This window comes from Sardina pilchardus, chromosome 5 (assembly GCF_963854185.1).
Source record: "Sardina pilchardus chromosome 5, fSarPil1.1, whole genome shotgun sequence".
NCBI classification, from domain to species: domain Eukaryota; kingdom Metazoa; phylum Chordata; class Actinopteri; order Clupeiformes; family Clupeidae; genus Sardina; species Sardina pilchardus.
The window spans coordinates 31,148,392-31,160,199 of NC_084998.1; the positions used below are offsets into that span (position 1 = coordinate 31,148,392).

An 11,808-nucleotide genomic window follows, 5' to 3' on the forward strand; every position below is an offset into this window, starting at 1 on the left:
AAAGGACACGTGAGGGTGGAGCAAACAGCCCGAAGACAGTTTTAGGGGTACACATAATGGGAATATCAAAATATCTGCCGTAAATGATTTTTTATTTATGTTCAATACATCAGAACCACATGGACAACATTTTTTTAAATAAAACATTTAGAATAAAAAAATCTATAGTATACATTATTGTTGGTTAATAATTGAAGTGTGAGACTGTTAGTACAAAGCAGGAATAAAAAATGAATGCTGCATATCAATTTCTTTTTTTTTTATACAAACCTACAGTCACTGAACTTCGGTAGTGCACATTACATTGTTTATTGAATTCTATTAAGTCAAAAGTGTTTGTAATATAAAACTAGAATATGAATGAATGGAAACCGTAAAGGGATAATGTATTACAATGCACAAACACAAAACAGTTTTACGGTTAATCTGAAATTCATGGTATCAGCTGCAGTTAGTTAAAAACACAAAAGGCACTTTAAACTTGACGTTTATCCAAAAAGCGTATTTGTAAAGCAATGTGGTTCCACAAATCTCATTCAAATGTTGGCACATGCAGGAATGGCCAAGGCCCAACATGATTGTTGTTTTGCAGATATGATATGATACAGTGTTCAGAGGTACCACAGAGTGCAATGTGCCCCACTCCTTTATGCATTCTTCCCAAGCCTGGTCTGAAGAGTGAGGATGAAGGGGTGATGGCGATGGGGTGAAGATGCTATATGTGTATATACATGCTAACTCATTAACTGTCTACAGTTCCTTTTGCTTCAGCCGGATGTCATGCATAGATAAAGGCAAATGATAGTGTGGCATTCTGACAATCCATATATTTCTAGAATGTAAAGGAAAGATAAACAGTGTATAAAGATTGTATCCACCAGTTTGCAACAGCATTGACTGTGTTCTGTGCACTGTGAGTTCACCTAAGCAGGAAGGAATACAGTACATTTGACAGGTTTTTGTTTTCAAAGGCCATGATACATACCAAAATATATCACAGCCAGAGACAGGCTGAAGTATTTGAGCCTTGATTTAGTTCAGGCTAGATTCAATGTGGACTACTCCAGTCTTTTTTTGTTTTCTGTAAGGATGTAAGAAAGGTCCTTGTCCTGATTTTTATGTCCAGAGTCACCTGATTCGAGTGTGAGGGTTAGGAAGCAGCCGCGAACATGAGGCACAGTTAACTTTGGTGCAGAGGGGGGTTCAAAGAGGTCACGTACACAGATCACACAGTTGGACTTCCCTGTTTGTAAATGTTGCATAATTCGGCTAAATGGGAAACTACATTCACAGTGAACAGCCATCAAGGTCATTGTTGTTTCTTTTGAAGACTATCTTAACATATTTAAGGAAGAATGAAATGTTTACAGAAAAAGTTCTAACAAATTGCTTCAGACCACAAACTACTGAATACGGTACCTTATGAGCTAAGCATTTGTTGTGGCCATGAAAGTGACCATGAACATTTAATCTGACATCTTAACCATGATGTCTTTCCAATTAGGTTCAAATTATAATGCTTACTGTTTTTCTCCTTGACATACGGCTGTTCCTGCTTCACTGACCTAGATAAGGCATGGTTACTTTATACAAGGTTCCCTTTCAGGGAAGTGGTTTTTGACCTACCACGAGGAGTTAATATTTGAACCTACCGTATTCCACTTTTTTCTCCATTAAGAAAAAAAAAACACAAAACAAAAAACAAACTTGGTCCAGTTTAAATTAGTCCCTCCAACTTAGTCCTCTCCCCTGGGTGTCGACGTGCAGCAGTTGTTTTGGTCGGTGGTGGCAGTAGCGTGGGCACCTGGGGGTTCAACCCTGCTCCAAACTCTCCGCCACCTGCACCGCCGCATAGTCCTGAGGTGGGGCCTGCCGCGTGAAGAAGGACGCAGCCCTTTTTGGTTTGAGGCGCTTAATCTCTTTACCTGAGGTTGAAATGGGGAGGTGAGAATCAGGAACCAGATTAACATGCAATCATATCTCAAATCAAAATAGCAATATCTGTCACAATATCTATCTAGCCATTTTCCGTGAATCGTGCAGACCTTATTCCAAGTATTCGGACTGCAGACCAACCTGGATAAGTGACCACTGAGACAATGGTAAACCTTTAAGGCTTCATTTCATTAGGAGAAGGAAGCCGTTTGGCTATTGTCGTAAAGAGGTTTCTCACTAAACAACATACTGGTCATACCCCCAACAGCTAACCACAATTCCAAAACAGACCCAGATGCCTCTTGAAAGTGGAGCTTGCACAATAAAGCTAAAAAAAACATCTTGTGACGAAACACATTGCTGTTTGTTTCCCACAGCTAATTGGCTTTAAGGTCAAAATGTTATTGTCTTCTAGTTCTTATCAAAAACTGTAGTCATGTGCTGGAAACTACCCCTGTGGGGCAACGGAAGTGGTAACTCTAATGGTGGTCTGATGTGTTATGTCTGCGTTATTGTCCCCTCCACCTCCGCCTCCACCTCCACCTCCACCCCCCTCATCCCTGCACAGCACTCTCACCGTCGTCCACGTAGCTGATGGTGTTGAGCGAGTGCACGCGGCTGCACACCACGCTGCTCTGCCGCCGCAGCTTCCCTCGCCGGTTCCCCCGCGGCCGCTCCGCGGTGCCCGTCTGGCCCGCCGGGGGCGTCTGGAGGGGGGCCACCTCGCCGTCCGTGCCCGTCGCCGCCGCCTCGCCGGCCGAGCGCAGCTCCACGCAGAACTCGATCAGGCCGCTCATCAGCTCCGCCTAGCGCACAGGGTGGAGAGAGCACAACGGGTTTAGGAGCGGGAGGGCTCTCCAGGACAGGAAGCGTTATATCCGGCCTTCAATTAGAGCCTAATATAGAGACACCAGGGACATGTACTACATCAATTAAGCACTATAAACAGCCCGGCTGACTAAGAGTGATTCAGACTCATAACAATATGCATAAAGCCTGAGAGCAAATCATCAGCATGTATGCTTTAATGAACGACAACCACTGAGTTTATCCAGGGTTGACGACTAACCATGGTGTGAAGGAGGAACTGCTGGTTTACCTGTTTAGAGTAGATCTTCAGTAGTTTGTTGACAGGAGTCCCTGCCTCCTCCCCATCAAACTCCAGCCAGAGGATGTGCGAGTCTCCCTCCCCCTCGGGGTAGCTGTGGTCCCAGGACAGCTCATTAAAGCGCAGGCCCAGCAGCACATGCTGGTAGGGAGACATGGAGAGAGAGCAGAGGGCGGAATGAATCATCTGCTTAAGGCTTTAATCATGCCTTATGAATATACATAGGAGCAGGAGCCCAGAGAGTTGCAGCGTGCTGTGATGGGATGTGAACAGGAACGAGCAGGAGGAGGAACGGAACCGAAAGAGCTCACATCCTCTTTAGAACCACAACACAGCGGGATAGAGAATGGCCAAGAGTGTGGGTGAGGTGGTGCGTACCTTCTCTTTGACATCCATGACATAAACACCCTCCAGGCTGATGCCCACGGTGACAGCTTTGCGTCCTCCTCTGTGCAGGATTCCCTGGGCCGGCTTATCGATCTCCGCTGAGAAGAACGCGCAACTACAAAACAAACACAAAAACACGAAACACTTCAAACACCTCCCAACTTTAATTCTGGGTTATGTTTGCACAAGTTCCAAAATACACCATAATTACACACTAAGATAAAACACACTTCCAACACTTTTCAGGTTAAAGGGGAGGAGTAACTTGTCCATCATTTAACGTAGCAAGCAAAGCACAAACACACACATTGACATCAATCACATGGCTGAAGCCTATCTCCTCCAGCGGGAGGGAGGGGCCGTACCCGTAGTAAGGCAGTGTGTGGCAGGTACTGAGGTACTGTCTCAGGTGGTGAGTAGGGTCCTGGTTGGGGCCCAGGGAGTGGTACTCCTTCAGGAGACTCTGCTCCAGCTCGGCCTGACGACTCCCCTTTCCCCGCAGGGTCGACAGAAAACCCCCACCCATCAGCAGATGGCCGGGCAGGAAAGACGACAGCTTCTTCTCCCTGGGGCAGGAGAGACAGAGGGAAAGGCATGTTGGGAATGTGTGATTGTGTACTGACACAGAACTGACTTGGAAAGAATTGAATGAAAATCAACAAATGTGTTAAGGGGCAGTGAGGGCTGTGGATTGCGTAAACAAAAACGCTATAAACAGTTGAGCTCATTTAAAACTACAAGGGTTGGCAACAACACTGGGGCTATTCAAATCTATTCTGCAAAATCAAGAGAAAATTTCCCAAGGGCACCAAAAAAAAATCCTAATGAAACCACAAAATCATAAGAGCAGTTATGTAAGGAGAATAATCTGCCTGTCTATCAAACAAGCTAAGGCAGCATTCTAATGCCTGACTAAAACTGGATGTCCTCCAGGGAGAAGCATTTTTGTTTGAGTTTCAAAATGGCTGGCTTCTGCAGATGGGTACCTGATGGCTGTGATGACCTTCTGCTCTTCGAGGCCAGTGCCGAGCTCTATGGCACAGGTCAATGCTCCTAATGATAACCAGTGCTCAGGGTCACATGGGTACCGTCCCTCCAGGATGTTCATGCGAGCCTCATCATAGAGGAGCCTCAACACCCCCTCGTCCTTGATCTAGTTTCAGACAAAGACCACTTCATGACGGTTCGCAACAGCAAAGCAGCAAGACATCAACAGGAATGTACTGAAGAGGAATGTTTATAAGCACTATAGAGATTATGTAAGTGCTGTCTCTAGAATGTTTTGGGAAACATTGTGCATGTCCTCAAAACACTCATATATTGGTCAGTTGCAAACAAGAGTTCACAAAAAAAACCCACATTTTTTACAGGTTTTACCTGAAGTTCTTTTGACTTGGGGTAGAAAACATTTCTCCTGTATTGCAGACAAGGCTCATCTGTTAGTGAAAAACAATTTCTCATGTAACTTCAACACAGCATGGTACATTAAACATAGAGTGACCACACTCTCTCACAAACACCACCCACACACCTTGAGCAATGTCGTCATCTGAAGCCTCCGTGAAGCGATAAAGCAGGTCCTGCCACTGCCGGCACAGTTTATAAGGCTGATGCTTTGGTTTCAGCTGTAACTCTGAATGCAAAACAAAGTGATTTGATGAGGGCTAGTTTGTCATGTGTCTGCTTATTACACATGTATGAGAATACAGAAATACACTACCGCAAGGCTTTAGAAAGGTCACACAATTTGCAGTGTACTGAACAATAATGAATGCTTTATATACCCTGAAAGCTTCTTGTGGTCCCTTGCGGTCATATCAAAAACAAGACTCACAAACACAGAAGTCTTTTTTATGTCTCTAATCCTCCAGATATCACTTAATCCTCTGAACAACCAAAAGGCCAAGCTAGGTAAGCTTTTATGATAGAACCCAGCAAAGAAACATTGTCAGCAGCAGGCATACAGCTGTTCAGGAAGAGATAAGTATGGTCGGCCTGGAGCACCAGACCGCAATGTAACGCCATCAGTTCAGGCACATAACTTTAATAGGTCAAGCTTTACCCAGCAGAGGCGAGCAGAGCCAGAAGGCAAAGGCGTCTTGGGCAGAATCTGGGATGTTGAGGGCTTCTCGGACACTACGCCCCATTTCCTGCACGTTCACACAGCCAACACCCTCCACGCATAAGTGCACAGCACTATCAGTCACCAAATAGACAAGCACATCTTGGGCTAGAGGGAAACAGAGAAAGGAGGGCAGAGATAGAAGTAAAAACATGGACAATGGCATGTCAGAATATACATAGGAGAGATGTTAACTGACTAGTGCTATAGGTAGGGCATCTCCCACAGCAGCCAATCAACCACCAAGCCATCAAATCAAAAAAATAAAAAAAACTTCTACCATCAAAAACAAAAGCAGCAACAACAAAACATCACCAACAGAGAAGACTTTGAGAGCATTTCATTGGGGTTATCAAGCAGACACCTTCATCTGCAGACATGGCCAGTCAGTGTATTGGAGATTCTTATAGAAATGTTAATTTGTCTAAACTTAAGGACAATCAATAAGTTGTCTGCCAAACATATCAATAGAGGCAAATCAAGGGAAGCTCTATTTCATGAAATGGCACTCGATGTAAACTATGAGACATGCGTGCTTTTAAGGGTAATCAAAATAAATGTAAAATGTCCTTACGCATTCTAAAACACTTTAAGAAGGAAGACAACACTGATGCACTGACCTCGGGTGACGGAGGAAGCCACACTCCCTCTCTGAGAATGAGAATGCTCCGATGACTCTGGAGGAAACTCAGAATCATCTCCCTCCATTTGGCAACGCTACAGCTGCAATATGTAAATCTAGAAAAATGGTAAGCTCATTAACAACTAGTATTAAGCTTAAAGCCAAAGCAAAGCAGGGGGAGATCATGTTAGCTAGCGTAACGTTTCTGGTCCTACACCAGGACGATGGCTACGTTATATATTAGCCATCAATGCATCATGTTCTTCTGTAGATTAATTGCAGTTGACTAATGCTACCGTCATCACCATTAGGATGTCTACAGAGCCTTTCTTACATACCGCTGCGTTAATAATAGCAAAGATAGAGTGCCAACGTCAGTCTAACTGGCATTAGATAACCGTAGACATCTAGAGATGACTAGCTAACATTGAGGACCACCACCTTGCTATCCAAGCTAACTCAAGAGTCAGACAGTCCAGGTTCTACACTTTGACAACTGAATACACGTTTGATAATTAACATCGTGTTGCCACAAAGTCAATAACAATTCACTTTATTACCTATATTATAGTGATACTTAGACATACGATACATATTTAGTCATACTCGTTTGTTGTTAGTTTCAGACAGCTAAGGACAGCTTGCTATGTTACACACCAAAGTTACCGTTAGCCTTCTAGCCTTGACGTGCCATAAGTTGCGATTTCAAAATATATTATCATTAACATTTCTAAGTTGACTTAATAAACGGAAGCGTACAGAAGTTATTACCTTAACCAAATAAAAAATGGACGGCAGTTATGTCGAAATCCCCACTGCCTAACAGAAAGAATTCAGGCTACACTAGAAAACAACAGCAGCTGTGTTTGCCTCCTACTGGAAAACAGTTGTGGTCAATGCACGCACAAACGGCACACCCCGCCCCGGAAGACGTAATTATCGCGCTCATGGAAAATCACGACCCGACATCAACGAGCAGTGCCATCTGCTGGATGCCTTCTTCTCCACTTCAACTTGTCTAATTCAGATACTCAACAGCATAAAATGTGCACCTGCTTAATTCAAGCAAAACAACACAAAAAAGGGTCTTACACTACATTTATCGCATGCAAAATTATTTATTTCATAAGTCAAAAACATTATGTGACAGCATGTGTCCACACATTATTACAAAAACAGCTTCAGCATGTAGGTGTCAATAGCTCACAGTAGTTAACTTGCTGTCATGTTATCAGCACACATTTACACTGAAATTTCCAGTGGATTATATCATGTCTGCAATGGAGTTCCTCAAATGAGCCAGGACCTGGTGAATCTGGGTTCTTAATACTAAGCCCTTCCTTTATACAATGAAACATTCTCATGTGAGGTGGGAATAAAAAGTAGTGTATTTTCTTGGAAATGCGGTGACATCCGCAGTGTGTATAAAGTAATCTTTTCATCAGGTTTGCAAGGAAGCCTTCCATTTCAGTCAAGGAACCTTGCAACACAGAAACATGCCAACCGCTAAACAGATGTCAACACGGGGTTGTAACCAAGGAGTGTTTCCAAAGACACTGGATGATACAATAACATAAATATATGAAAGTGGATTTAACCGCATCTCTGTAGATTCTGGTCTATAAGAATTATTCTCAAAGTAAGACAATTGGCTTAAACAGCGTTGAATTGCACAATCATTGATACAGTTACAATTAAAATAGTTGATGGAGACCCAAGCAGAACATATTTTATAAAAGACCACAATAAAACAGCAAGAAAATAATAAAAACAGTTTCATCAAACCAATAACAGCTGAGATGATGGTACCCTATATTGCTGCTATGACCTTTCCACATTGTTCCAGTCCTAGACTGACTTGTTGGAGGACTCTTAAACTTGACCTGAACCTCATGCCACAACTAAGATCATGATCTATGGAGATATGTTGAGAACTTGACCATGAATTATAGATGTTTCATATTTAAAAAATGGTGGACACTGTATATCAAATCCATCACTCACTATCATCCTTACCACCATCATCATTAAATAACAGTATAGTTTTTAAAAGAAAATCCACAGAATGTACTAAGAGCATTGAGAGAAAAGGTATGAAGAGCACCTATCTGTAAAATAAAAGGCCATACAGTAGGTTACATGTATAAGACACCGTGTCATTATAACATCACTATAACCTTCACTTTCCCCCTGTCAAGCCGGTGTCCATTTATGTTTAAGTGTCATCACAAATTCAAGTGCAAATTCTGTAAATAGGGATTATCTTGTTGGTAAGACAAAATGTATATTGGCTTGAATTTTTCAACTGATTGGTTTTCATGACAACGTGTACTGTGTGTTACTTTGAGTTTCTATTTAAATGTAAGACCAAAGGTCTCACTCTCTGCTGCCCTCCACCTCTTTCCATTCCATTGCCACCACATTTGTGCCCTTCTTGCTTCTGTGCAAGAGTCCAAGTTCAGCCCCTGCCCTGTTACACGACTAGACGATGAAAGCAGGTCAATCCTAGCAGCACCCTCCACCTGACTGTCGCACGGGGGTGCTGTCGATCTTTAAGTTGGGCTTATCTCCTCCGGCTGTGGCTCCGGGGCCCATCCGTTTCTTAATCTCGGCCGCCATGGTCATGAAGGCCTGCTCGACATTGGTGGCATTCTTGGCGCTAGTCTCCAAGAAGGGGACTGCCAGGGAGTCTGCAAACTCCTGCAGCAGGAGCAGGAAAAGGCAGAGAGAAAGCACAGACAAGAGAGATGCAGACAGCAAACACATTACACATAAATCAAATGTGCAGCTTAAGCTCTAATGAAAACTGCTACGTCATTTTGGTCTTTCCCTCTTGCCGTTAGAAATGTTGCTGTTAGGACACTTCTGGTGATGTTTTGAGAGTCATTTATGATCTTCAGATCAAACAGATTCAAAACTGAATTGTCTTCCTGTTAAACTGTGCTGAGACAGACTGTATTCTTCCTGCTACGGCTTTTAGAAGAGATTCTAATCTGTGTTTCTGTGACCATGTGAAGTTAGAATGCTACGTTTCTGAGCCTTCGTCCTCATACTCACCTTGGCTGTGGTGTAGTCGACCACCTTCTTAGTGGTGAGATCACACTTGTTGCCCACAAGCAGCTTGTTGACATTCTCATTGGCATAGCGGTCAATCTCTTGAAGCCACTGCTTTATGTTGCTGTAAGACTCCTGAGTATTAAGACAGGGAAAGATTACATTTTCAGTCCTCAGCATCCTTCAGCATTTTATTTCACCTGTGGATTATTGTCAGTGTCCCTAATGTCAAAGCTATACCTGGCAAAGAGTTGAGTTTAAATCATTTTTGCTTTGCTCTGATAGTGAGGAGTTTGTTTTTAAGGCTATGACAAACCTGATCAGTGACATCATATACAACGATGATACCGTGTGCTCCTCTGTAGTAACTGGATGTGATAGTGCGGAACCGCTCCTGACCAGCTGTATCCCACTGAAGATTTAAAGACAGCATTCCAGATATACATAACAAGCAAAATAGCCAGACCACTACACAAGAGCAACAAAGAAATATCTTTATTTTGATTTTATATTTTCAGTGCAGTTGTATATGACAGGCAGTCAGAATGGGTGTTAAGACTAACAGGAATTTACAAACATTCATTCTGAAAGAATCCTTTCCCATCTAATTTGAACAGCAATGTTTATGGTTCTTGTAGCACTTTCACTCAATGGTTAACCGCAAAATAACAGACTATGATTAGGATGTGAATATACAACTAATATGATCCTAAATGTCAACCACATTTCATAATGCATAATGTTATCTTGCAGTATAAGACATAAATATACTTGTATATTGAATAAATAGTGAGGAGTTAGAGTGAAGGCTGAAGAACTTACTATCTGCAGTTTGATGGTCTTTCCATCTAGCTCAATGGTTCGGATCTTGAAGTCGACGCCAATTGTGCTTATATAACTCTCTGTGTAAGTATCATCCTGGAACATACACACAGGCCCACAATCAAACACAGAAGAGATAGATCACTCTGTGTGTGTGTGTGTGTGTGTGTGTGTGTGTGTGTGTGTGTGTGTGTGTGTGTGTGTGTGAGAGAGTGAAGCATCCTCTCCGCTAGACACACAGTATTATCAACATTACTATTACTACATTATTATATTAATATTCTACAGTCTGTGCACTAAATATTCCTTGGTGTTTTCTGGAATACTTTAAATAAGATGTAAAGGCACATCAATAATTTCAAACTGCTACTGATTTCTAAACCTTTAGCCTTCATGACCTGTATCTTTTTGGGACTGGTCCACATCAATGTAAGATATATAGTGTAGTTTTCCCTCAATATTAGTAGGCTGCACTGCCATTTGAGCATGCCTAATTGTACATTACATGACATCGTATGCGAAAAGTTCACTATCACTCCAGTAAATTGGTGAGGATTAACGTTAACGTAGTGTAATCTTTACTTACAGCAAATCGTAAAAGGAGGCAAGACTTCCCCACACCAGAATCACCAATGAGGAGAAGCTTGAACAAATAATCACTGAAAAAGAAGAAAAGAAAGACGGTTAAATGATCAGTATGTAAAATATGCTTATTTAAATTCAGTCTTCGGGTGTGACACTTAACGTAAACTCCTTTGTTATGACAACCTAGCCATCATCTGACATGGCATCGATAGCTAGCTAGCATTCCCTTGAACACGGCAATAACACATCAGTAAACAACGGACTAGTTAGCCACAGGTTAGGTTGACGGGACTATCTTTGTAAAATAAAGCAAAGCCATTATAGCGAAGTGTTACACATTTAACGTCAGCTGTTATTTTAGCTATATAGCGGCTAGGTAGGTTAGCTAAACATTGATGACAGAGTTAGCTAGCTAGCGACTCCGAATACGCAGACTAATTTGTGATAACCTTAGCAGCTACCTGATAAGATATCGCTACATTAGTAATCTTATAGCTACAAGTGGATACTCACTATTCAGGATTCATGGTGCAATCGGTTTTGCAATGCTGTGTACGCTTAATAGACCCTTTCTGTGCAGTATCTATAATCACAGGACCTTTTAGTGCTTGGAATAGGACAAACAAACCACATCTAGCTAATGCTAGCTGGGTAGCTAGCTACAAAACTCAATAAGCCAACAGCCAACTTCTAGCCAGAAAATATTCCTTTCCTGATGCTACTTTGGAGATGCACGCAGGTGAAATCAGGGACGTGTGCTAAAGTTATAAATTAGATCCTTGTTTATACGTAAAGTCCAATAATGTTCTTTCAAGGAGGTCCCCTCAGACTAGAAACTTATGTTAAAGGGCTCTTTGCTGATGGTTGATAACCAGCTGATGCGCAACCACGGTAGTGACGAAGAATGACGTCGCAGACGACAAGGAAGTTTAGCTTTGGTTGGTCTCTGGCCACTGCATTGTGGTAGACTTGTGGTAGACTTGACTTGCAGAGGCTTCAGCTGCAGGCATGGCCTACTGTTAATGTAAAACAATACGCCTTTTGACACTGCCTAAATCTGAAATGTGTCTCCTGAGCAACAATTATCTTTCCTTCTTACGAAAACACTTTAAGATATCAGTTTGTGACATAAATATTGATCTTTATAGGATATTCATGAATTATTGCTTGATT

General features: G+C 42.2%; 2 protein-coding genes across 2 annotated transcripts; both read right to left on the reverse strand.

The window, feature by feature from the left end:
* Positions 1-75: 75 nt before the first annotated feature.
* On the reverse strand, positions 76-7,071 carry frmd8 (FERM domain containing 8). Its single transcript, XM_062537228.1, has 11 exons — positions 6,946-7,071; positions 6,173-6,290; positions 5,493-5,660; positions 4,962-5,063; positions 4,808-4,866; positions 4,417-4,583; positions 3,796-3,996; positions 3,422-3,545; positions 3,035-3,184; positions 2,513-2,741; positions 76-1,925 (listed from the first exon to the last, which is right to left on the reverse strand). Exons 2-11 carry the CDS (start codon positions 6,258-6,260, stop codon positions 1,813-1,815), a joined length of 1,401 nt encoding a protein of 466 aa, XP_062393212.1. The 5' UTR covers positions 6,261-6,290; positions 6,946-7,071; the 3' UTR covers positions 76-1,812.
* Positions 7,072-7,272: 201 nt separating this feature from the next.
* Positions 7,273-11,522, reverse strand: rab1bb (RAB1B, member RAS oncogene family b). The gene is made up of 6 exons (XM_062537229.1): positions 11,149-11,522; positions 10,637-10,709; positions 10,051-10,146; positions 9,545-9,640; positions 9,232-9,363; positions 7,273-8,874 (listed from the first exon to the last, which is right to left on the reverse strand). Exons 1-6 carry the CDS (start codon positions 11,160-11,162, stop codon positions 8,680-8,682), a joined length of 606 nt encoding a protein of 201 aa, XP_062393213.1. The 5' UTR covers positions 11,163-11,522; the 3' UTR covers positions 7,273-8,679.
* Between the last annotated feature and the right edge of the window lie 286 nt (positions 11,523-11,808).

Bases quoted from the DNA above. Each gene is read 5' to 3' on its own strand.
- rab1bb (XM_062537229.1), bottom strand. The intron at 9,364-9,544 runs GTTTGTCATAGC...CTTAATACTCAG, and splicing joins TATATGATGTCACTGATCAG to GAGTCTTACAGCAACATAAA. The intron at 8,875-9,231 runs GTGAGTATGAGG...CTCCTGCTGCAG, and splicing joins TCGACTACACCACAGCCAAG to GAGTTTGCAGACTCCCTGGC.
- frmd8 (XM_062537228.1), bottom strand. From the start codon at position 6,260: ATGGAGGGAGATGATTCTGAGTTTCCTCCAGAGTCATCGGAGCATTCT. The intron at 5,661-6,172 runs GTCAGTGCATCA...GTTTCCCTCTAG, and splicing joins GGCTTCCTCCGTCACCCGAG to CCCAAGATGTGCTTGTCTAT. The intron at 3,997-4,416 runs GTACCCATCTGC...CTCCTGCCCCAG, and splicing joins AAGGTCATCACAGCCATCAG to GGAGAAGAAGCTGTCGTCTT.